We start from the raw sequence: 25,760 nt of genomic DNA, 5'->3' as shown, positions 1-25,760 counted from the left end.
CCTCGCCGAGCCGGCTTCTTGCCGCCTCCGAGCCCGCTCACTTTGCTCCTTGCCTCTGGACGGCGGCGGGGCGCTTGCCGGAGAGAGAGGGAGCGTCGGAGACCCCCCGCCCCGGCGCGAGCGTTCGCCGCCCGCGCCCCCTCAGGGAGGTTTTGGCGCCGCCGCCTGAGGAGAGGGCGTCCCGGCCCCGGAGGGGGCATCCCCCGGGCGCGAGGGGCGGCGGCGCTGACACAGCCTCGCTCGCGGCGGCTCGGGGCGCAGCGCTGGCGCCGGAGGGGGACTCGGCGGCCGCCCGCAGGTACAGCCGCGCGGAGGGCGCGTCGCTAGCCGCGGCACTGGGCTGCCGAGCACGCTGGAGCTGAGGGGCCCGCGGCCAGCGAAGGGGCAGGAGGAGCCGAGCCCCGAGAGAGCGCGGGCCCCGACGGCGCGCTCCCCGGTTCTGCCAAGGGCACGCAGGCCCCGCGCAGCGGCCGGGGGGCGCCCCGGGCGCCCAGCCATGACCTTCGGGCGCAGCGGGGCGGCCTCGGTGGTGCTGAACGTGGGCGGCGCCCGGTACTCGCTGTCCCGGGAGCTGTTGAAGGACTTCCCGCTGCGCCGCGTGAGCCGGCTGCACGGCTGCCGCTCGGAGCGCGACGTGCTCGAGGTGTGCGACGACTACGACCGCGAGCGCAACGAGTACTTCTTCGACCGGCACTCGGAGGCCTTCGGCTTCATCCTGCTCTACGTGCGCGGCCACGGCAAGCTGCGCTTCGCGCCGCGGATGTGCGAGCTCTCCTTCTACAACGAGATGATCTACTGGGGCCTGGAGGGCGCGCACCTCGAGTACTGCTGCCAGCGCCGCCTCGACGACCGCATGTCCGACACCTACACCTTCTACTCGGCCGAAGAGCCTGGCGCTCTGGGCCGCGACGAGGCGCGGCCGGGCGCGGCCGACTCGGCGCCGTCGCGGCGCTGGCTGGAGCGCATGCGGCGGACCTTCGAGGAGCCCACGTCGTCGCTGGCCGCGCAGATCCTGGCCAGCGTGTCGGTGGTGTTCGTGATAGTGTCCATGGTGGTGCTGTGCGCCAGCACGCTGCCCGACTGGCGCGCCGCGGCCGCCGACAACCGCAGCCTGGATGACCGGAGCAGGTACTCCGCCGGCCCTGGGAGGGAGCCCTCCGGGTAGGACGCACAGCTTCTCTGCCCGTCCCGTCCGTCCCGTGGCGTCTGTCCGTCCGTCAGTCCATCCGTGCGTGCGTCCGTCCCGTCTCCGTGCTGTCTGCCCACGGGCCACCGAGCCAAGCCGGGTCCCTCCCCTCGCCGCCCCGCTTCCCCGGGCGCGCAAGCGGGGTCTGGTCTCACCCCGGAGGCCCGCGCCCTCCGAGGTCGGAATCCCCGGGCCCCGGCGGGGATGTTGGTGGGCGCAGAGCAACCTGCTCCGTAGATTTCGCTCCACTTTCGGGGCGAGTGTTCGACAGCGTCTCCTGGAGCTCAGAGCGGATTGCCGATTTCGGGTGGTGGTGGGCGAGGGGAAGGCTGGTCAGGGAGAAGAGTGGCCTGTGGCGCGCATAGCCCCTCACGTCCTGTGCGCCCTGGGCTGGGACGGAATTGCTGCTGAAGTCGCCCTTCCCTTCCCGCGAAGTGTGGCGTCAGCTGCGCTCCTGCCCGCCGCGCGGCACCGAGGATGCACGCTGCGGCTTTCCGAGGGTCTTCAGTAGGGGCTGGGGGGACCGTTATCCCAGGAGAGGAGAAAATCTACCAGGGCCCTGAACCAGAAACGGTATTGGGGTACTCGGTGGGTTCTGTTCTTGTTTTTCGCTTTCCTGGGATGAAAGGAAAATGTTTTCTTTCCCAAGATCTTGCTTACCTTCCAGCGATGGCATCACTTTATTGTCTTTAGGAGGAGTGAGTTTTTTTTGCCTATTTGGTGGGAGGAAGAAGCAGACGGAAGTTGGACTTTGAAGGGAGACAGCCATTTTGGGCACAAAAACCACATTGGTATTTTGTTTTACGTTTGTTCGAGAGAGAGTCTCTGTTCACTTTTTTTTTTCCTACTCACTTTTTAAATTCAAGGTTGTGCCTCATCATCTTCTGATAAGCATGTGCGTGTCATCAGTGGTGCTTTGTGTCTTGATATTACAGTGGGTTAGGACAAGGTAATCCCCTTCCTGTGGGAAGTAAGGACCTTTATGTCATTCTAAGAAGTAAATAAAATTGTCTAGTTCCAGAGTCCATTACTGATGTGCTGTCTTGGCATGAAATCCAAGGCAGGTGCTTTGAAAGGAAATTCATCTTGTTTGGTGTATTAGGTCCTGTTTTTAATTTACAGATAAGAATTACTTACTTGGTACTCCAACAATACAAAGAAATTACTTTATATACCTAAATGTAAAAGAGTCCTTGGTATTTTTTTTTAAGAGTCATAGAAAAATGAGCTGTAAATACTGGCCTTGACATGATTTACTAGTTCTGAGGTTGGTGAAGATTTGAGCCGTATTAACTAAAGGCACAGTAGAATTGAGTTACTCGTACAGATATGGGGTGAGTTGGCCAAACCAATACATAAGCAAGAACAGCAAAATACCTAAGTAATAATTTTTTTTGCAGAAGGAAGGAGAGAGGTTTGGGAGAAGGGGAGGGCAGCCTGGAGAGCAATATTATGAAGCATTTGGGAAGAAAGGAGATGAATAATAATTTTATGGAAAGAGCAAAATAAACCGAAAAGGGAAGAGACAGAGATGGAAAAGGAAGCTGTAAAAGAAATGAAGAAAGAAGTTAAGAATAACGCTTAACTTGTGTATATGTATCTTATGTGTATATATAATTATTCAAGTCGAACTGTTTCCTAGATACTTAGATATTTCAGGCAAAAGCATGTTTTTCTTGGCTTAATGGCCCAGTTTTTTTTTTTTGTTTTAAGATTTTTCTTTTAGAGGTTTATTTATTTGAAAGGCAGAGAGTGACAGAGGGAGTGTTCACCAACTGGTTCACTCCCTTAATGGCCGTATGGCCAGGCTGAAGCCGGGAGCCTGGAACTCTGTCGGGGTCTTCCATGTGGGTCTCAGGGATCCAAGTATTTGTCCATCTTCCTACTGCTTTCCCAGACAAATTAGAAAGGAACTGGATTGGAAGTGGTACAGCCGGTACTTGAATCGCACCTCATAAGGGATGCCTGAATTGCAGGTGGCAGTTTAACCCTGTCTCACAACACTGGCCCTTATTTATGTCTTTATTTGAAAGGCAGAGCAACAAAAAGATGGAGAGCTCTTTGATCTGCTGGTTAACTCCCCAAAGGCCTGCAATACCTGGAGCAGGGCCAGGCCAAAGGCAGGAGTCAGGAACCCCATTTGGGTCTCTGCTGTGGGTGTCAGGAACCCAAGTGGTTAAGCCGTCATCTTCTGCTTCCCAGGTGCATTAGCAGAAAGCTGAAACAGAAGTGGAATAGCTGGGACCCGAACTACACACTTGATAAGGGGATATGGGCGTCCCAATGGTGGCTTAACCTGCTGTGCTGCAGTGCTGGCCCCCGTGACCCAGTTTCAAGCTTCCCTCAATGAGTGTAGGTATATGAAAACCAGTGTTTGTAATTGCAAACCCGAGACTGAAGGATGGTGTAATGTCTGAGGTTGTGCACATCACAAATGAACACCTCCCCTGGCCCGAGGGCTCTGAAACTGGCACTCTTAATTATGTGAAGGGCCTTCGAAAAGTTCATGCAAAGTCATGTTATGAAAATACTGCATGGATTTCAACATTCTTGCACCAAAATAATTTTTTTTTTTTTTTTTTTTTTTTTTTACATTGGGGCAGTGTTGTGGTGTAGCAGTTTAAGCCTTCGCCTATGACCACGGCATCCCATTTGGGCAGCTGGTCCGAGACCTGGCTGCTTCATTTCTGATCCAGTTTGCTGCTAGTGCTCCTGGGAAAGCAGTGGGAGATAGCCCAAGTGCTTCGGCCCCTGCGCCCATGTGGGACACTGTAAGAAGCTCTAGGCTCCTGGCTTTGGCCTGGTCCATCCCCAGCTATTGTGACCATTTGGGAAGTGAACCAGCAGTTGAAAGATCTTTCTCTGTCTCTCCTCTTAACTCTGCCTTTCAAGTAACAAAAGAAAAACAAAAAAAAATTTGAGAGACAGATAGAGCTTCCATTCACTAGTTCACTTCCCTGATGCCCACAATAGCCTGGAACTTTTCTCCCATGTTGATGGTATGAACCCAGTCACTTAAGCCTTTACTGTTGCCTCTCAGGGTCTGCATTAACAGGAAGCTGGAGCCTGTTGTGGAACCCAGGCACTCTAATATGGGATACAGGTGTCTTAACTAGAGTCTTAACTGTTAGGCAAGATACTGGCCCCTAAACTTTTATTCCATTTTCCATGAGCTTTTAGAAGTCCTGCAGTCTTCAAACCTTGCTTGCTTGTGGTTGCTAAAATTGGTCTTTCTAAAGCATCATTTTGGGTCATTTAATCATGTTTGACATCTGTCAAATAAAGCCAAGGCTTATTTCTTGGCCTTCAAGTTGTTTTTTTTTTTTTTTTTTTAAACCATTTGACCATAACCTACCGTTCTTGACTTATCCCATAATTTGCAAGCATCTTTCACAAAATTACTTGAAATGCAGAAATACAGGAACAGAGAGACAGAGATCCCTAACCTGCTAGTTCATTTCCCAAATGCTCTAAACAGCCAAGGTTGGGTTAGGATGAAGCCAGGAGCCAGGAACTCAACTCAGGTCACCCATTTGGGTGGCAGGGACCAGCTACCTGAATTACCACCTGCTGCCTCCCAGGGTGTGCATTGCAAGAAGTGGAATCAGGAGTAGAGCTGGGTGTTGAACCCAGGCACTCCATGTCGGGTATAGTGACATGGCTAGCATCTTTTGAATTATCTATTCAAGGCCCTGTTGGTGTTACAAATATTGTAACTTTTTGTTGTAAAAAAAAGAAAAAAAAGAAAAAAAGTTGGTGTCCATGTGGTAATGTAGGATCAGAGGCACCATTGATTTCAGAGTTGAGCTTCACTTGATTTTAGCCAAAAGGCTGAGAAATGATTGAGAGTCGAACCCTTCTAAGAAGGCCTCCAAGGTCGGGGAGGATGCATGCAAGTCATCAATGCAAGGAAGGTTGCGGACTGCCCAGTGCTGGTAGGAGGTGTCATTTATACAAACTCTAGATTATGCAACGTGTACAAGCATTTGTGTCCCACCTAGGAACAAAAGTTAAGAGACTTTTTAGTTAAAAACAACAGCATGGGCACAGGCATGAAACTTGTATGTGAGTCCAGTGTTAGGTGGATGGAGAGCAGATGATAGATGGTCTTGAGTGTGAGAGAACAATTTTATTTCGCGGGCAGTGGCTAGCCATTGGCCAGTTTCTCAGCTCTGAGTTGGGGTGAGTGGGTCATGCTTGTAGAGTACCAGATGTGCTGAGTGTGTACCATGAATTGGAGAGGGAGGAGATTGGGCACAAGATGAGTTTGGATGTCTTTGCAGAAGACAGGGATGAGAGCTTGGATTACTTTGTGGTGGCGGGAATGGAGAAGGAATGACAACTCTGGGAAGCACTAGGAGGAATCAGGATTAACCAGGGTGTTGGAAGAATCCAGGCTTCAGGGACTGATTAAGTGGGCTTCCAAGAGCTAGCGGTTCTCCTTGCCACTATTTGTAGGCCTGTCCCTTGTTCTTGAATGACTCAACTGTCTCTTGCTGTGCAGTCTGGCCTACTGAAATTGGATCATTCATCAGACCCAACTCAGGTTCTGTTTCTCTTTGGAAGCTATTACTGATGATCCTAGCAGATGTGGTGTTTCTTTCTGAACTTCTTGAGGGATTGCTTCCTTGTTATTTATTTGACATTTATAATATCTTTCCAAGCCTGGTAGTTATTTTTTCATATAAACATGTCCAAGCCCCTAAGTTAGATTAGATGAAAAGCCCTAGAAGGCAGGCAGATTCCTATACTATTTATTACTACAGCATCTTTTAGGAAAAAAAAATTATTACTTGGGCATAATAAATATCTGTGGTTTACATCTTTTTTTTTTTTTTTTTTTTTTTGACAGGCAGAGTGGATAGTGAGAGAGAGAGAGACAGAGAGAAAGGTCTTCCTTTTTGCCATTGGTTCACCCTCCAATGGCTGCTGCAGCCGGCGCACCGCACTGATCCGAAGCCAGGAGCCAGGTGCTTCTCCTGGTCTCCCATGCGGGTACAGGGCCCAAGCACTTGGGCCATCCTCCACTGCCTTCCCGGGCCATAGCAGAGAGCTGACCTGGAAGAGGGACAACCGGGACAGAATTTGGCGCCCCAACTGGGACTAGAACCCGGTGTGCCGGCGCCGCAAGGCGGAGGATTAGCCTGTTAAGCCACAGCGCCGGCCTACATCATATTTCAAAATATATCTCCTAGAAATATAATTTCATTTGCATAGTTTAGAGAGCTATTTGGGCTTAGGCAGTGGGCTTTCCAGTGCTGGTGTTCTTAGGGGAAGCAGAAGGGATCCTGTGCTAGAGAAAGAAAGGGGTTTATGAATCAAGAAATGATAATTCATCCAGTACTTATTGTACAAGAGGAAAAGAAAACATCATTTCTTTTTATTGACCTCTGAAATTTTGGAATAGCATGCAACCTAAAATTGGGAAAACATTCTGAGAGGTCTTCCAAAGCAGTGATTCTATAACTTTCTGTGTATGAGGAAGATCCTTTTATTTTTATTTATTTATTTTTTAAAGATTTATTTATTTGAAAGAGTTATACAGAGTGAGGAGAGGCAGAGAGAGAGAGAGAGGTCTTCCATCCATTGGTTCACTCCCCAATTGGCCGCAACGGCAGGAGCTGTGCTGACCAGAAACCAGGAGCTTCTTCTGGGTCTCCCACGTGGGTGCAGGGGCCCAAGAACTTGGGTCATTTTCCACTGCTTTCCTAGGCCATAACAGAGAGCTGGATCGGAAGAGGAGCAGCTGGGACTAGAACTGGCGCCCATATGGGATGCCGGTGCTTCAGACCAGAATGTTAACCCGCTGCGCCACAGTGCCAGCCCCAAGGAAGATTCTTCTAAATGGATTTGTTTTGAAAGATGAATAATTATATCAGTAATGGTTCAAAATCCCAAAACTACAAAAATAAAACTTGGTCCATTCTCCAGCCACTTAGTCTTTTTCTTAGATGTTATCAACATTAGTAGTATTTTGTGTGTTCTTTGAGACATTGATGTGTTTGCTAGTTTATCATGTGCTTGTTTTTACAAAAGCCACAAAACTTCCTTCCTATGGCATTTTTTGTTTTATCATGGACAAACTAGGCAGGGAAAATAAGGTTACAGATCAGATTTTTTGATGGGTTTTGTCCCTGCCTTGTTACTGATTGTCGAGTTGTTGTTGTTTTTTTTTCCTAAAATTGTGCTTTCAAACCCCACTACCACCATCTCTCTTGGAGCCACCCTGTAGGCCACTCTGGGTGGAGGCTTCTGAGTTAAATAAATCTTGCTTTTTCTCTGGGGAAAAAAAAAAAAAAAGCCAAAAGCTGCAGTACACATTGTCCTGCAGTTGGGTTGTAAGTAATCAGCCTGTTGTGGAGCTCTTTCCCTGCGAGTCTGAGCTGCCAATTCTTTGATGCAGATGCATGGTGCTCCATTGTCTGGATGTCCCATCATTGCTGGACATTGTTTCTTCTCTGTAGGGAATGCTGCAGGGAATTCCTTGTATATATCATTATATTGCTTTCATACAAGTATGTCCATATTGTAATTTCCTGAAAATTAAATCCTTGGGTCAAAGAGCATATGTACTTGTAATTTTCGTAGATAATTACACACTGCTGTTCCAAAAGATTCTATCAGTTTTCACTGCCAACAGCAATGTGGGAGGAAGCATGGCTTCAAACTGCAGAGTTTAACCTTGCCATGCTGAAAGGTGAGAGATGGTGTCTAGGAGTTTTACTTTGTTTTGAGTAACATTGTACTTCTTTGCATATAATAGTCATTCGTCTTACTGGTTTTCTGAGCTATTTACTGTTTTTTCATTTTGTCAATGACTTTCTTAGTTTGAAGATTTAAAGAAAATGTATTCAGAAATTAGCTCTTTGTTTATGACTTGCAAATAGGTTTTTCCTTTAGGACCCTATTAAAAGAAAACGACAATTGCCTACAACATAGTAGCTCTACTTTTTTTTTTTTTTCTTTTTAAAGATTTATTTGAAAGAGTTACACAGAGAGATGGAGAGGCAGAGAGAGAGGGAGAGAGAGAGAGAGAGAGAGAGAGTGAGTCTTCCACTCCTCAGTTGGCCGCAATGGCTGGAGCTGCACCTATCCAAAGCTAGGAGCCAGGAGCTTCTTCTGGGTCTCCCACATGGTTGCAGGGGCCCAAGGACTTGGACCATCTTCGACTGCTTTCCCAGGCCATAGCAGAGCGCTGGATGGGAAGTAGAGCAGCTAGGACTAGAACCAGTGCCCATGTGGGATGCCAGCACTGCAGGCGGTGACTTTACCTGCTACATCATAGCGCCAGCCCCCATGTAACTCTACTTTTAGTATCTGTTTGTTGAGAAAAAACACATAATGGTGAAAAAAATAATCATGAATTCTAACCATTCATCAGCTGTTGAGTGCCTATGCTGGTTCCAGGCACTGTGGCTACAGAGGTACATAGGATACCACCCCTGCCCTCATGGAGCTGGCAAGCTAGCAGTGGCAGTGGGATGAGGAGACAGACACCACAAATGCGTGAGAATTTTACGTTTAGAAAGGTGACAGAAGTTCAGTTGGTGAATGTGAGAAGGAACTGGACTTGGGAAATGAAGGGAAGAATGTTCTAGGCCAAGAGAGCAGAGAATGCAAAGACTTTGAGATGGCAATGGCCTTGGCTTGTGTGCAGAACAGCAGGAAGGTCAGTGTGGGCTGGAATTCAGTTTAAGGGCATGAGTGTGCTAGATGAGGTTGGAGGGGAGCAGAGGGGCCCAAGAGGCAGGGCCAATGTACTATGGAAGGAGTTTGGATTTTTTTTAAAGATTTATTTATTTTATTTGAAAGGCAGAGCTACATACAGGGAAGGAGGGAGGGAAGGAGGGAGAAAGAGAGAGAAAGAGAAAGAGATTCTCCATCTATTGGTTCACTTCCCAGATGGCTGCAATGGCAGGAGCTAGGCCAAGCCAAAGCCAGGAGCTTCTTCCATGTCTCTTACGTGGGTGCAGGGGCCCAAGCACTTGGGCCATCTTCCACTGCTTTCCCAGGCACATTAGCAGGGAGCTAGATTTGAAGTGGAGCTGGGACTCAAACTGGTGCCCATATGGGATATCAGTGCTGGAGACGATGAATTAACCCACTACGGCACAGCGCCAGCCCCCTGAGTTTTCTTTTCTGTGTGATAAGGGGAGCCTTTGGAGTATTTTAAGCAGAGCAATGGTATGTTCTGTTGTGTTTGAAAAGCACTTCTGGGGGCCTGAGTTATCGCCCAGCAGGTTAAGCTGCCTTCTGTGAAGCTGGCATCCCATATTGGAGCTCTGGTTGGAATCCTGACTGCTTCCTATCCAGCTTTCTATTAAAGCACCGGGGGTGGGGGGGAGGCAGCAGACGATGACCCACGTACTTGGTTCCCTGCTACCCGGATGGAGCTCCCAGTTTCTGGCTTTGGCCAGGCCCAGACCTGGTGTCGTGGCTATTTGGAGAGTGAGCCATTGGATGGATGATCGATCGATTCATCTCTCTCTCTCTCTCTGCCTTTTAAATAAATAAATCTTTAAAAAAAAAAAAAACAACAAAACAAAACACTGCTGACTAGAGGATAGCCTCAAGGGGTCAACAGCAAAAGTGGAGACACCTGGCCCGTGAGGAAATGTTGGGGCTTGATTTAGGGGAGTAGCAGTGGAGACGGTGCGAAGTGGCTGGATTCAGCTCAGGGATTTCTCTGATGTTGTGAGTGACAACTCATCTACCAGCACTGGGAAAGTGTGTGAGCCATTACCCAGGAGAGGAGCCCACAGGCAGTGGAGTCCTGCTGGCTTGCTCCCTTTGTCCACATGCAGTGAGGTGTGAATCCGGTTCTTTTCTTCAGGGCGTACTTCCGGTTTGGGGGTACTGTGAGGAGGCTCTAGAAGCGGGGTCTCCAGAGGGTTGATGGGAAAGGGGCCACAGACCACCTGCAGCTGTCTCAGAGAGGATTGTTTGGTTTGTCAAAGACGTATAGTGTGTGTGTTCACAGCCTTCGTTGATGAACAACTCCAGTAACGAATTAATCTTAGAATGGTGATGTTCTGAATGTTTCATCTGTTGATAAGATCATCTGGATTCTGTAGGCAGTGTGCCTGCCAACTGCATCTGAATATTATCCTGACATTGCCTGGGAGATTAATGTTCTTTTGGCCTTTTAACATATAGGCAAGTCATCTTGAAAGTTCTACGCATTGCTGCCTGTTTTCATAAAAAGATGCTCCTTGCTTGTCATCTTGGCAAAGTTCTTGACTTCTGAAAGATAGGTTGGATAAAGGTAACTGTCCGTTTTATTTTTCTTGGTGCCTTTTGCCTCTGTACTTGTGTCCCCTCAGTCCCTCGCAGCAGAGGAATTCTCTTTTGAGTTGTGAATCTCTCTGGCATGCAAAGTCTTGGGGGTAGTTTTGGTCTTCTCTAGAAATTCTTTCTTAAAATTGCTTCATGTTGGAATTTCGATCTTTAATTTGTATTACTCTGGTTGTGGTGAGAATTTGAGGATATTTTAATTTTTTTTTTTTTTTTTTTTTTTTTCTGACAGGCAGAGTTAGAGAGACAGAGAGAAAGGTCTTCCTTTTCCATTGGTTCACTTCCCAAATGGCTGCCATGGCAAGTGCTGTGCGGATCCGAAGCCAGGAGCTTCCTCCTGGTCTCCCATGCGGGGCAGGGCCCAAGCTCTTGGGCCATCCTCCACTGCCTTCCTGGGCCACAGCAGAGAGCTGGACTGGAAGAGGAGCAACCGGGACAGAATTCGGCGCCCCGACCGGGACTAGGACCCGGGGTGCTGGTGCCGCAGGTGGAAGATTAGCCTAGTGAGCTGTGGAGATTTTAATTTCATAAAGTGTTATTTTTAAGCCCAGGTTTTAAAGACTTGAAATACCAGGTGATGGAAATTTAAAAATCAATTGTACTATTTATATTGCCTTTTAGTTCAATATTATATAAAGTCAGAAGGTTTTTCAGTGCTTTCAAAATAAAAAGCAGTATTTGAAACTGAAGATGAAAGTCTCAGTGCTTTTACTGTGTAGATAAGCTGCATGTTTTCAGAAGTCAGTAATTAATAGATCTCTGATAGGATTGAACATAACCCAGAACCTCTGTTAAATTCCGTTCTTTCACGGTGGACTGTTTCTTTTAATATGTGTACAGACTTCTCACTGCTGCCAATTTTAGAATTGAGTGGAAATTTCTTATGTCAATGCCTGTTCTATAACCAAAGTACTTTTTTCTTCCTTTTGGTAGGCAAGTAATTTTCATCATTCTTTTTTTAATTAAAACTTTGCTCATTAGAACAAAAGTGTTATAATTTCAAAAGTTAAAGTTCCTCTCTCTCCTCCACCCCAACCCAATTTTTGAGTATTTTTCAAGAAATTTTCTATGCGTATATACAAATGTACACATACCCATGTATATATATGTATGTGTATATATAATTTTATATTTATACATATTTTATTTAAATTATTTTCATTTTGTTTGAAAGGAAGAGTGAGGGAAGAGATCTTCATCTGCTGGTTCACTTCCCAAAAGAGAGAAGGGGAGAGAAGAGCTTCATCTGCTGGTTCACTTCTCAAAAGCCCCAAAATAGCCAGGAGCCAGGCACTCCATCCTGGTCTGCTGTGTGGGTGGCAGGGACCCAAGTATTTGGACCATCACGTGCTGCCTCCTAGTGTATTAACAGGAAGTGGACACAGGATCAGGCACTCAGATATGGGATACAGGCATCCCAAGTAGCAACCTAACCAATCCCCCCTGAATGTATATTTTAAATATGTAACTAGGACCATTCTGTAATCTTGTATAACAATTTACCTTTTTTACTTAACAACACACTTTGGAGCTCTTTTCATGTAAATTCATTTAAAAATTTTTTAAAGATTTATTTATTTACTTGAGAGGCAAAATTACACACATAGAGAGGGGGAGAGACAGAGAGGTCTTCCATCAGCTAGTAGTCTCCCCAAATGGCCACAGTGGCTAGAGATGGGCCGCTCCAAAGCTAGGAATCAGGAGCTGCTTCCAGGTGTCCCACACTGGTGCAGAGGCCTAAGCACTTGGGCCATCCTTTGCTGTTTCCCCAGGTTATCAGCAGGGAGCTGGATGGGAATTGGAGCAGCCAGGACTTGAATTGCCACCCATTTGGGATATTGATGCTATCGGTGGAAGCTTGACCTATGCCACAGTGCCAGCCCCAGTTCATATAAATCTTATTTTCTGTAATATCTGTAGTTTTCTATTGGGTGGATGGGGCATAGTACATTTAACAAGGTCTGTTCTGAATCATAATGGTTCTAACAGTCAATATTTATTTAATACTTAATATATGGTAGTCACTTGTTTTATAATTTTATTTATTTTTGAAGATTTATTTATTTGAAAAGCAAAGTTAGAGGGAAAGACAGAGAGAGAAATCTTCTATCTGCTGGTTCACTCCCCAAATGACCACAATGACTGGAGCTGGGCTAGACTGAAGCCAGGAGCCAGAAGCCAGGAGCTTCTTCCATGTCTCCCACAGTGGCAGAGGCCTAAGGACTTGGGCCATCTTCCACTAATTTCCCAGGTTCATTAGCATGGAAACGGATCGGAAGTGGAGCAGATGGGACTTGAACCAGCACCCAGATGGAATGCCGGAGTGGGCAGGACACAGCTTTACCCACTACACCACTACGCTAGCCCAAAAATTTTATTATTTTAAAATTGGGGGGTAAGCGCTGTGGCATAGCAGGTAAAGCTGCCACCTGCCATGCCTGCATCTCATAGGAGTGTTGGTTTGAGTCCTGGCTGCTCCACTTCCGACCCAGCTCTCTGCTATGGCCTGGGAAAGCAGTAGAAGATGGCCCAAGTCCTTGGGCCCCTGTCCCACATGGGAAATCAGGAAGAAGCTTTTGGCTTCGGATCGGCGCGTCTCTGGCTATTGCGGCCAACTGAGGAGTAAGCCAGCTGATGGAAGACCTCTCTCTCTCCCTCTCTTTTTCAGCCTCTCTGTAACTCTGCCTTTCAAATAAATTAATAAATCTTAAAAAAAAATCAGACTTTTCCTGTAAAAATATTTTTTAAAGATTTATTTATTTATTTAGTGGCAGAGTTACAGACTGAGGGAGAGACAGAGAGGTCTTCCATCCACTGGTTCACTCCCCAAATGGCCTCAACAGCTGGAGCTGAGCTGATCTGAAGCCAGGATCCAGAGGCTTCTTCTGGGTCTCCCACGTGGGTGCAGGGGCCCAAGGATTTGGGCCATCTTTTGCTGCCTTCCCAGGCCATTAGCAGGGAGCTGATTGGAAAAGGAACAATTGGGACAGACTTGAACCGGTGCCCTTATAGGGTGCTGGTGCCACAGAAGGATGTTTAGCCTACTGTGCCACAGCACTGGCCCCCGTGAAAATATTTTTATTGATTGATTTTTATCTCTTTGAAAGGCAGAGAGACAGAGGTAGGCAGAGTGAGATCTTGCATCTGCTGGTTCATTCTTCAAATGCACCAAATGTATCTGACTTCATTCAGAGCCTGGGACTCTCTGGATCTCCCTGCTGGTAGTAGGGATGCAACTACTTGAGCCATCACCTGCTTACTCCCAGGGTGTGCATTAGCAGGAAGCTAGAATCAAAAACAGAGCTGAGGGACTGGCACTGTGGCATAATGGATAAAGCCACTGCCTGCAGTGCCGGCACCTCATGTGGGCGCCAGTTCAAGACCTGGCTGCTCCGCTTCCAATCTAGCTCTCTGCTGTGGCCTGGGAAAGCAGTAGAAGATGGCCCAAGTCATTGGGCCCTTGCACCCATGTGGAAGACCCAGAAGAAGCTCCTGGCTCCTGGTTTTGGATTGGCACAGCTTCGGCCGTTGTGGTCATTTGGGGAGTGAACCAGCGATGGAAGACCTTTCTCTCTCTCTCTGCCTCTCCCTTCTCTCTCTGTGTAACTCTGACTTTCAAGTAAAATAAATAAATCTTTAAAAAAAAAAAAAAAAGAGCTGAGACCTGAACCCTGGCTCTCTGGTGGGGGATGCAAGTCTCCAGAATGGTGTTTTTACTGCAGGACCAAATGCCTGTCTCTTAAATTAAGTTTTATTTTTAACTGACATGTAAGAATAATACATATATTTTTTAAACAAAGATTTTTTTGAAAGAATGACACACACACACACACACACACCCAGAGGGAGAGACAGAGACAGAGGTATGTTTCATCCTCTGGTTTACTTTTCAAATGCTTACAATAGTCGGGGCTGGATCAGGCTGAAGCCAGGAGCCAGGAACCCCATCCAGGTCTCCCATGTGGATGGCAGGACCCATGTACTTGGGCCATCATCTGCTGCCTCCTAGGATATGAAATGCAGGCATCCCAAGCAATGGCTTAACCAGCTGTGCCACAATACCTGCCCCCAAATTATACATTTTTAAGGGATACCATGTGGTAGTTCTATATGACTTGTTAAGTTTTTAGATGCATTTTGTCATCTAAGTCTCAGTGCAGTCCTGTGGATTAGTAATAGCATTAATTTTCCATTTCGTGGCTGGTATCTAGCTAACTAGTATGTCCAGATTCGCATAGTGGTAAGTAGTGTCCTATGTTCTGATTCCTGTGTCCTAACTCTGCTGTACTGCGAAATGGTTAACTCTACATTTTCAAAAATGCAAACAATAGCACAGAGTATGGTCTTTTTCATATATCTTTGCAAATTGGTATAAGTATATATGCGTGAGGGTCCTTTGGAAAATTCATAGAAAAATAGAATTAAAAGAAATTTACTTTGTTGCAAAATTTTTTGAAATACATGCAGTTTTTTTCATGAACTTTTGGAAGGCCCTTTATTTGCTGGGGAGATTGGTGATAAGGTTAATAAATGTAATTTTTAAAATATAAAATGAAATGTGTAACATTTGGGAAACTTGCGTACTCCTTGAATTGATTTGTCCTAAATGAACAATACCTGATGTTACAAAACCAAACTGTGGGGGCCGGTGCTGTGATGAGCAGGTAAAGCCATCACCTGCAGTGCCAGCATCTCATATGGGCACCGGTTCAAGTCCTGGCTGCTTCCCTTCCAGTCCAGCTCCCTACTGTGGCCCGGGAAAGCAAAAGATGGCCCAATTCCTTGGGCCCCTGTACCATGTGGGAAATATGAAAGAAGCTCCAGGCTCCTGGCTTTGGATTGGTGCAGCTCCAGCTGTTGCAACCATTTGGGGAGTGAACTGGTGGATAAACGACCTCCCCCCCCCCCCCCCCCCGCCGCCTCTGCTTCTGCCCCGCTGTAACTCTGCCTTTCTAATAAATAAATCTTTAAAAAACAAAACAAAACAAAAACCATGCTGCAGGAGTGGACCGTGGTAGGCTAAGCACCTGCCTGTAGCACTGGCATCCCACATGGGCACCAGTTCATGTCCCTGCGTCTTCTCTTCTGATCCAGTTCTCTGCTATGGACTGGAAAAGCAGTAGAGGGCGGCCCAAGTGCTTGAATCCCTGCATCCACATGGGAGACCCGGAAGAAGCTCCTGGCTCCTGGCTTTGGATTAGCTCAGCTCCGGCTCTTAGGGCCATATGGGGAATGAACTAGCGAATGGAAGACCTTTCTCTGTGTTTCTCTCTCCCTCTGTCTGTAACTTTACCACTCAGATAAATAAATAAAAAATCTTTAAAACAAACAAAGCCATGCTTGGGCAAAAAGATGCACCTTGAGTGCCAGGGAGAACACTAGATTTTAATGTAGCAGAGTGTAAAATGATGTGATTTCAGTTTCCACTTTGCAATTAACCTCTGGGAAACTTTTTTTTCAAGTTTTAGTTTTTAAAGGTTTATTTATTTGAAAAGGCAGAGTAACAGAGATAGTGGAGACAGACACACATCTGTACACACACACATAGAGAGAGATCAATCTATACCTGCTGGTTCACTCCCCAAATTGTCACAACAGCCAAGACTGGGTTAGGCTGAAATGGAACCTGGAACTCCATCTGGGTCTCCCAGGTTGGTGCGGGGGTCCAGGCACTTGGGCCACCTTCTCTTATCTTCCCAGGTACATTAGCAGGGAGCTAGAAAGGAGGTAGAACAGCCAACACTCTGAAAAATGTGATATCTGCATCTCAAGCAGACGTTTAACCTGCTTTGCTGTGATGCCAGCCCCCATTTTCTTTCTTTCTTTTTTTTTTTTTTTTTTTTTTTTGACAGGCAGACTGGATAGAGAGAGGGAGAGACAGAGAGAAAGGTCTTCCTTTTTGCCGTTGGTTCACCCTCCAGTGGCCGCTGCGGCTGGCTCATCGCGCTGATCCGAAGCCAGGAGCCAGGTGCTTCTCCTGGTCTCCCATGTGGCCAGCCCCCATTTTCAAGTTTGGGTGTAGTATCCATGTATATCCATAATGATCTGAAAAGGCTGTTAAAATACCCTTCTCTTTTCCAAGCGCATACTTCTGTGAGGCTAAATGCTCTGCATATTCTTCAGAACCATGTAGTGTATCTTACTGAATGCAGAAACAGACGTGAGAATTCAGCTGTCCCATAATAATCCATAATGGGATTTGCAGAAAGGTGAAACAATGTCACTTTTCTCTCTGGTTTTAGAGAATATGCTTTTTGATAAACATTTTTTTCTTTTTAAGACATTTTTGTTAATTTATTTGAAAGGCAGAAAGACAGGGACATCTCCCATAAATTGGTTCACTCCCTAAATGCCTGCTACAACCAGGGCTGGGCCAAGCTGAAGCCAGCAGCCTGGGACACATTCTGGGTCTCTTGGGATGGTGGCAGGGCCCCGAGTACTTCAACCATCACCTCCTACTTCTCAGGATGCACATTATTAGGAAGCTGGAGTTGGAAGTGGAGCCAGGACTGAAACCAAGCACTCAGATATGGAACGTGGGGGTCCCAAGTGGTATCTTAACTACTGTGCCAAACACTTGTCCCAATGAACATGTTACTTGTTTTTTAAAGATTCATTGATTTGTCTGAAAGGCAAAGTTACAGAGAGACAGAGGCAGAGAAAGAGAGAGAGGTCTTTATTCGCTGGCTCACTCCCCAGATGGTCACAATGGTCTGCCACTTAGGTGCTGGGGCCCAAGGACTTAGGCCATCTTCTGCTTTCCCAGGTCATAGCAGAGAGCTGGATTAGAAGTGGAGCAGCCGGGACTTAAACCTGCGCCTGTATAGGATATGGATACTGCAGGTGGTGGCTTAACCTACTATGCCACAGCACTGGCCCCAAACAGGTTATTTCTAAGTAGTAGATTTGTTACTGTTCTAAATGAATTTATAAAACTTTAAAATTATTAGTTTAGTATCTAATGTAAATATTAATGGATATAGCCTATATAAAAGAAGAGTTCTGTTTTTTCTATGCAAAGTGTTATTTACTTTTCTGTAAGTCATTTTTTAAAATATGTGTTTTTAACTGACATAGTAACATTAGTCATTTAGGGGTTCAGTGTGGCATTTCTATACATGGACACAATTTGTAATGATCACTTCAGGGTAACTGGCCTGGCTGTCGCCTCACACACATATCATTTCTTTGAATTGAGAACATTACAGTTCCTCCGTACTGCCCTGACCTCTGTGGGCATTTGCTGAGTGAACCAGTGGGTGGGAGTTCCATGTTTGTCTCTCTTTCTCTCTCATCCTCTCTAAATAAGTTTATAAAATTTAAAAATTCTCCCTACCAGCTTCTTTGAAATACGCAATTAATTGTTGTCAGTTCAGTAGTTGTTGAGCAGGACGCTTGAGAACTGGGCTCGGCGTCCTGCACCCGTGAGCCCTGTGGGCGCCGTGTTCTCCCTTTGCAGCTCCCACCTGCCTGGTGGATGAATAAGCCGCCGCATCCATCCAGACCAGTTCTGCATCTTGGGGTGTAAAAACCTATGAGATGCCAGAGAAAGAGATGGCTCACAAGATTTCCCTCATAATGATTTCGCCTTGGCCATCCCCTGGGGGAGAGTCATGTGACAGCAAAGCAAAGAGAGGGTATTGGTAGGAAACATTGAGAGAATCAGTAAGATCCGCAAACTGCCCTTATTACATCTGGGTAACAGACCTGTGGCAATGCTGTGTCCCTTGTTTGTTTGTTTGTTTTTCCTAATTCTCTCTCCCTCTTTCTCTTTGTCCTTCTTTCCCTCCTTCATGTTCTCCCTCTCTATCCTAGAATTACAAAATGAGAAAGTAATCCTAGGATATGTGCATTTACACTGCATTTGAACTGAAAAAATAAGTCAGCCTGTTTTTAAACTATAGATCTGTGGATGGACTTTTAGCATAGGAGTTAAGATGCTCAAATCAGTCCTTGGCTGCTGCTGCTGCTGCTGCGTGTGCGTGAGTGTGAGTGTGTGTGTGTGTGTCAGAGTGTGTGTGTGAAGCTCTAATTATTTGAAAGGCATAGTGACAGAGGGAGATACACAGATATTTTCTATTCACTGGTTCACTCCCCAAATTACCCTAACAGCTGGCTGGAGCTGGGTACTCAATCCTAGTTGAGTAGGTGGTAGGGGCCCAAGCACTTGGGTCATCTTCTACTACCTTTTCAGGTGCATTAGCAGGGAGCTGGATCAAAAGTGGAGCAGCAGTTCAAGGAGGACTTGAACTGGTGCTCTGATACAGGATGCTGGGAGTGGTAGTACCTGCTGTTCTCCAACGTTGGCCCCTCCTTTGTCTTCTGACTCCTGCTAACAGAGACTGTGAGTAGTAGTGTTGACTTAACTGGGTTCCTGCCACTCACATGGAGACTGGATTGAGTTTCAGGTGCCTGGGTTTAGGCTCCCCTCTACTCCCATGCTCTGGACATTATCAGTGTTTGGTGAGTGAACCAATGGTTGGAAGCTTACTCTCAGTGTCTCTGTCTGTCTCTTAAATAAATAGTATTTTTTTTTTTTTTTTTTGACAGGCAGAGTGGACAGTGAGAGAGAGAGAGAGAGACAGAAAGAAAGGTCTTCCTTTTGCCGTTGGTTCACCCTCCAATGGCCGCCGCGGTAGCGCGCTGCGGCCTGCGCACCGCGCTGTTCCGATGGCAGGAGCCAGGTGCTTCTCCTGGTCTCCCATGGGGTGCAGGGCCCAAGGACTTGGGCCATCCTCCACTGCACTCCCTGGCCACAGCAGAGAGCTGGCCTGGAAGAGGGGCAACCGGGACAGGATCGGTGCCCCGACCGGGACTAGAACCCGGTGTGCCGGCGCCGCAAGGCGGAGGATTAGCCTGTTGAGCCACGGCGCCGGCCAATAAATAGTATTTTTTAAAAAATCTTTTAGTTATGCATCTGTTTTTGAATAATTGGTTTGACAGAGAGGATTGACCTTGAAAATTTAGTTGACGGTTTTTCTCTTCTTTTTTTTTTAAGTTTATTTATTTATTTGAAAGGCAGAGTTAGAGATGCACAGAGAGAGAGAGAGAGGGAGAGGGAGGGAGGGAGGTCTTCCATCTGTTGGTTCACTCCCCAAATTATTGTAACAGCTGGAGCTGCACCAATCTGAAACCAGGAGTGTGGAGTATCTTCTGGGTATCCCACATGGGTGCAGGGGCCCAAGGACTTGGGCGTCTTCTACTGCTTTTCTAGGCCATAGCAGAGAGCTGGATCGGAAGTGGAGTAGCCGGGCCTCAAACTGGCACCCATATTGGTTACCGGCACTGCAGGGAGAGGCTCCACCTGCCATGCCACGGCGTGGGCCCCAAGATACTGTTTTGACAAAGATATATTGGAATATATTAATATTCCATCCCTTTCTAATATCAGATTGAGAACTGGTGCCTTTAAGCAGAAGCATATACAGTGTGGTTAGCAGTCAGTGAGGAATCACTCTTGGTCTAAGTGTTTTCTTGTGCAGTGCTTTCTAGGAAGTGAGAAAGGTAATAACTCTAATGATAGGCAGCAAATGCTTTGGCAAGTTAGACAATTGTCAATTTTTTAAGATTTATTTTTTAAAAATTTATTTAAGTTATGCAAGTTTCATATATTTAATATATGCAGATTTAGGAACATAGTGATACTTTCCCCATTACCCTCCCTTCCACTCAAACTCCAACTCTTCTTCCTCCTTCCCAAATTCGTATTCTTAATTTTTACAAAGTTCTATTTTCAGTTTACTTAATGATCATATAGTTAACTCTATACTAAGTAAAAGAGTTCGACAGATAGTATGAAGAAATAAAAAACACTGTTTTTCAGCAGAATAGACAAGAACTGTAAACATTATTGAATCTCAAAATGTCCATTTCACTCCTAAACATTACATTTTAGGTACTCTATTAGTTACCTTGGATCAGTGAGCAATCATATCTTTTTGTGGATGGCTTATTTCTCTAAGTATAATGGTTTCTAGTTGTGTTCATCTTATTGCTAAAGACAGGACTTTTTTTTTTTTTTTGATAGCTTAATACTACTCCGTAGTGTATATATACACCATTATTTCTTTATCCAGTCAACAGTTGATGGACTTCTGGGTTGATTCTGTATCTTAGCTATTGCGAATTGTGCTGCAGTGAATATGGGGGTACAGATAACTCTTTCATATACTTATTTCTTGGGATGGCTGGGTCATATGGTAGTTCTATATTCAGATTTCTGAGGTACCTCCATACTGTCTTCCAGAGTGGTTGCACAGTTAACATTCCCACAAACAGTGGATTAGTGTGCCTTTTCCCCCACATCCTCGTAAGCATTTGTTGTGTGTTGATTTCTGTATGAGAGCTATTCTAACTGGAGGGAGGTGAAACCTCATGGTGGTTTTGATTTGCAGTTCCCTAATGGCTAGTGATCCTGAGCATTTTTTCAAGTGTCTGTTGATCATTTGAATTTCCTCTCTTGAAAAATGCATGTTCAAGTCCTTTGTCCATTTTCTTTTTTTTTTTTTTGACAGGCAGAGTGGATAGTGAGAGAGACAGAGAGAAAGGTCTTCCTTTTCCATTGGTTCACCCTCCAATGGCCGCCATGGGCGGCGTGCTGTGGCCGACGCACCGCGCTGATCCAAAGCCAGGAGCCAGGTGCTTCTCCTGGTCTCCCATGAGGGTGCAGGGCCCAAGCACTTGGGCCATCCTCCACTGCACTCCTGGGCCATAGCAGAGAGCTATCCCGGAAGAGGGGCAACCGGGACAGAATCCGGCACCCCAACCGGGACTAGAACCCGGTGTGCCGGCACTGCAAGGCGGAGGATTAGCCTGTTGAGCCACAGCGCCGGCTCTTTGTCCATTTCTTAACTGGATTGTTTGTTTTGTTGTTGTTGAATTTCTTGAGCTCTTTAAAGATTCTGGATGTTAAGCCTCTATCAGTTGCGCAGTTTGCAAATATTTTCTCCCATTGTGTCAGTTGCCTCTTCTCTTTCCTGAGTGTTTCTTTTGCAGTACAGGAGCTTCTCAGCTTGATATAATCCCATTTGTCAATTTTAGCTTTGATTGCCTGTGCTTTTGGGGTCTTTTCCAAGAAGCCTTTGCCTTTGTCAATGTTGTGCACAGTTTCAACAATGTTCTCTAGTCTTTTGATGGTATTGGGTCATGGATTTAGGTCTTTGATTCGTTTTGAGTGGATTTTTGGGTAAGGTATAAGGTAGGGGTCTATAATACTTCTGAATGTGGAGATCCAGTTTCCCCAGCACTGTTTGTTGAAGAGACTGTCCTTGCTCCAGGCATTGACTTTAGCTCCTTTGTGAAAGAAGTTTTGTTTTTTTTTTTTCCTAAGATTTATTTATTTGAAAGTCAGAGTTACAGAGAGGGGGGGGGGGGTCTTCCATCTGCTGGTTCATTTACCAGTTGGCTGCAACAGCCAAAGCTGTGTCAATCCAAAGCCAGGAGCCAGGAGTTTCTTCTGAGTCTCCCACATGGGTGCAGGAGCCCAAGGACTTGGGCCATCTTCTACTGCTTTCCCAGGCCATAGCAGAGAGCTAGATTGGAAGTGGAGCAGCTGGGACTTGAACCAGTGCCCATATGGGATGCCGCCACTGCAGGCAGCGGCTTTACCAGCTACACCACAGCGCAGACCCCAGGTTTCTGGAGTTTCTATTCTGTTTCATTAGTCTACACGTCTGTTTTTGTGCCAGTACCAGGCTGTTTTTTATTACTACCATGTAGTATGCCTTGAAATCAGTTATTGTGATGCCTCCAACATTGTTTTTGTTGTATAAGATTTATTTATTTTAAAAGTCAGAGTTACAGAGGAAGACCTAGCTTCCATCCAGTGGCTGGTTCACTCTCCAGAAGGCTAGCACTGGGCCAGGCCCAAGTCAACAGCCAAGAGCTTCATCTGGGTCTCCTACGTGGTTGGCAGGGGGCTAAGTATGTGGGCCATTTTTTGATGCTTTTCCCAGATTATTAGTAGGGAGCTGGATTGGAAGTAGACTTGAACTGGTTCTCATATGGGATGCCAGTGTTGCAGGTGGCAGCTTTACTTGCTATACTTGGCCTCAATTTTTTGCTTTTAACACAATGGAAGAACAGAATTGATTTGACCTTGGACATGATTAAATTCCATTTTTTATTTTTAATTGACAATTATGTATACTTATGGGGTACAATGTGATGTTATGATACACGTGTACAAACTATATCAGGCTAACGAACATATCTGTCACCTCACATAAAGAATTTAGTGTCCTGGGGCAGCACTGTGGCATAGCAGGAAAAGCCACTGCCTGCGGTGCTGGCATCGCATATAGGCACCAGTTCGTGTCCTGGCTGCTCCACTTTTTTTTTTTTTTTTTTTTAGATTTATTTTATTTGAAAGAGTTACACAGTGAGAGGAGGGGCAGAGCGGCAGAGAGATAGAGAGGTCTTCCATCTGCTGGTTCACTCCCTAGTTGGCTGCAATGGCCAGAGCTGCACAGATCCAAAGCCAGGAGCCAGGAGCTTCTTCCGGGTCTCCCACATGGGTGCAGGGACCCAAGGACTTGGGCCATCTTCCACTGTTTTCCCAGGCCATAGCAGAGAGCTGGATTGGAAGTGGAGCAGCTGGGTCTTGAACTGTCACCCATATGGGATGCCAGCATTCTAGGTGGAAGATTAACCCGCTACACTTCAGCACCAGCACACACACACACACACACACCTGCTGTTCTACTTCTGATCTGGCTCTCTGCTATGGCCTGGGAAAGCAGTATAAGATGTCCCAAGTCCCTGAGCCCTTACACCCGCATGGGGAACCAGGAAGAAGCTCCTGGCTCCTGGCTTCAGATTGGTGCAGCTTCAGCCATTGCGGCGAATTGGGGAGTAAACCAGCAATGGAAGACCTCTCTCTCTCTCTCTCTCTCTCTGCCTCTCCTTCTCTCTCTGTGTAATGCTGACTTTCAAATAAATAAATAAATCTTTGAAAAACAAAATAATTTAGTGTCCTTTCACCAGTAAGAAATAATCATTTATTGATTTTGAGGTAAAATTTGCAACTGCTAAATATGAATTTTTTTTTTTTTTGAACAGGCAGAGTTAGACAGTGAGAGAGAGAGAGAGAGAAAGGTCTTCCTTTTTTCGTTGGTTTACCCCCCAAATGGCTGCTACGGCTGGCGCGCTGCACCCATCCGAAGCCAGGAGCCAGGAGCTTCCTCCTGGTCTCCCATGTGGGTGCAGGGCCCAAGGCCCTGGGCCATCCTCCACTGCACACCCGGGCCATAGCAGAGAGCTGGAATGGAAGAGGAGCAACCAGGACAGAATCCGGCGCCCCAACTGGGACTAGAACCTGGTGTGCCAGCACTGCAGGCAGAGGATTAGCCTAGTGAGCCACGGCGCCGGCAAATATGAATTTTTTAAATGATTTATTTATTTATTTGAAAGGCAAAGTTAGGCAGAGAGAGAGAGAGAGGTCTTTCATCTGCTAGTTTATCCCCGGAATGGCTGCAACAGTTGGAGCTGGGCTGATCCGAAGCCAGGAGCCAGGATCCTCCTCTGGGTCTCCCACATGTGTGCAGAGGCCCAAGCACTTTGGCCATCTTCTGCTGCCCACCCAGGCCATAGCAGAAAGTTAGATCAGAAATGGAACAGCTGAGACTTGAACTGCAGACAGCAGCCTCATCCACTATACCAGCCCCCAAATATGAATTTAAAAAAAAAAATATTTATTCATTTGAAAGAGTTAGAGGTAGAGGTAGAGATAGAGAGAGAATGAGATCTTCCATCTGCTGTTTCACTCCCCAGATGGTGGTAGCAGCCAGGTCAGGCCCTGGCAGAGGAACAAGGAGCTTCTTCCCAGTCTCCCAGGTGGGTAGCAGGGGCCCAGGCACTTGGGCCATCTTCCGGTGCTTTCCCAGCCACATTAGCAGGGACCTGGATCAGAAGTGATGCAGCCAGCAAACAAACTGGCACTTACCGGATCCCGGCACTGCAGATGGTGGCTATGGTTTATGCTACAATGCCGGCCCCACTAAATATGAATTAAATGAAGAGATCCAAAAAGCTACCCATTTCATTAAATATAGCTTCTGTAATAGTTTGTTTTTTATTAGTCACATATGAATTTTTTAATATGCATATTTTGGTCAGTCATGTTGCTGTCTTTTGAATGTGCTCTGTCTCTGTAACTGACACAGACATTTAAGGTTTAAGCCCCAAAGTCTTACATTAATGTTACTAAGAGGATGAAGCTTAATGCAGTTTTGTTGTTTAGGAGGTGGTTGTAGTAGGCAGCCCTTCCTCACTGGGGGCATGCTCCTGGAAGGTAGTTCTCACTGGAGAGGTTGGTTGTGAAGGCAGAGAGCCTTCAGCTGTTGGCTCTGCTTCCTGGCTTGTTGTATGACCGCGCTCCACGTGCCTTCCCCATTGCCATCCCTGTGCCTCTGCAGAAGGTGGGGCCAAGGGGGCCCACCCCAGTTTAGACTCAGAACCTCCAAAATCAAGAGCGAAGTAAACCTCCTTCCTGCATAGGCGGCTTCTCTCAGGTGTTTGCTGCGGTACTGAAGACAGAATAATACAAATGTATTATTAATGATTTTAATAGTAACTAAATGAAATTTTTTTAGAGTGAGTGGAGTTAGATTTATTGAACCCTTGCAGCAGGCAGGCCAGCCAGAGGCTGCCTGCTGCCAGTGAATAAAATGATAACACAGATTATAATCATAAGATTTCCCCCTCAGTATTAAGTATCAATGTTTTTAATATAAGGAAAACTTTAAGTAGTTGTTATAAGCCTGATTTTATTGCAGAGAAGTCTGATGGTGTGTTTATAAAAGTTCAGATATGAAACTGTATTGTGTTAGGTCCTTTGAACTGCTGGTTGTAGAAGTTTATTCAGTAAATATATTGAGCACCTGTATGCTGGGTGCAAGGGATCCCAGTGTAAGTAGAAAGAAAAAACCACCAAACACCCTGGCTCCTTGCCCTTTTCTAGCTTTGTCTGATTCTGATGTGCTTTAGAGGGACTGTGTGCAATGTGGTTGGCTGTCCCTTGAGGAAGGCAGCCACCCACTCCCTGTGCCCCCAACCCTGTCTCTATCAGAGGATTCACCAGGCCAAAGAAGTCCTCTTTATTTGTCTTCCTTAAATTGTCCATACTTAGTCTTTTGTTTTACAAGGTTTTTTTTTTGTTGTTGTTGTTGTTTAATTTTAAAAATTTATTTAACAAATTCCCATCTGTTCCTTCACTCCCCAAATTGCTCCAATGGTCAGGGCTGGGCCAGGCTGAAGCCTGAAACTCCATCTGGGTCTCACG

The 25,760-nt window shown here is 46.2% G+C and overlaps 1 protein-coding gene across 2 annotated transcripts in view; it reads left to right on the top strand.

Annotated features, from left to right (window-relative positions):
- Positions 1 to 496: 496 nt before the first annotated feature.
- KCNG3 (potassium voltage-gated channel modifier subfamily G member 3) overlaps positions 497 to 25,760 on the top strand; it is a 57,448-nt gene continuing 32,184 nt past the window's right edge. Inside the window, exon 1 of one of the 2 annotated variants that reach the window (XM_062210193.1) lies at positions 497 to 1,128. In XM_062210193.1, coding sequence (XP_062066177.1) covers positions 497 to 1,128 — 632 coding nt within the window. Of the gene's footprint in view, positions 1,162 to 25,760 lie in introns of both variants that reach the window. The other variant, XM_062210192.1, reaches the window with a different exon arrangement.

This window comes from Lepus europaeus, chromosome 13 (assembly GCF_033115175.1).
Source record: "Lepus europaeus isolate LE1 chromosome 13, mLepTim1.pri, whole genome shotgun sequence".
Lineage (NCBI taxonomy): Eukaryota > Metazoa > Chordata > Mammalia > Lagomorpha > Leporidae > Lepus > Lepus europaeus.
Note: the sequence above shows the minus strand (reverse complement) of the source record. Positions and strands in the feature narration are given on the sequence as shown.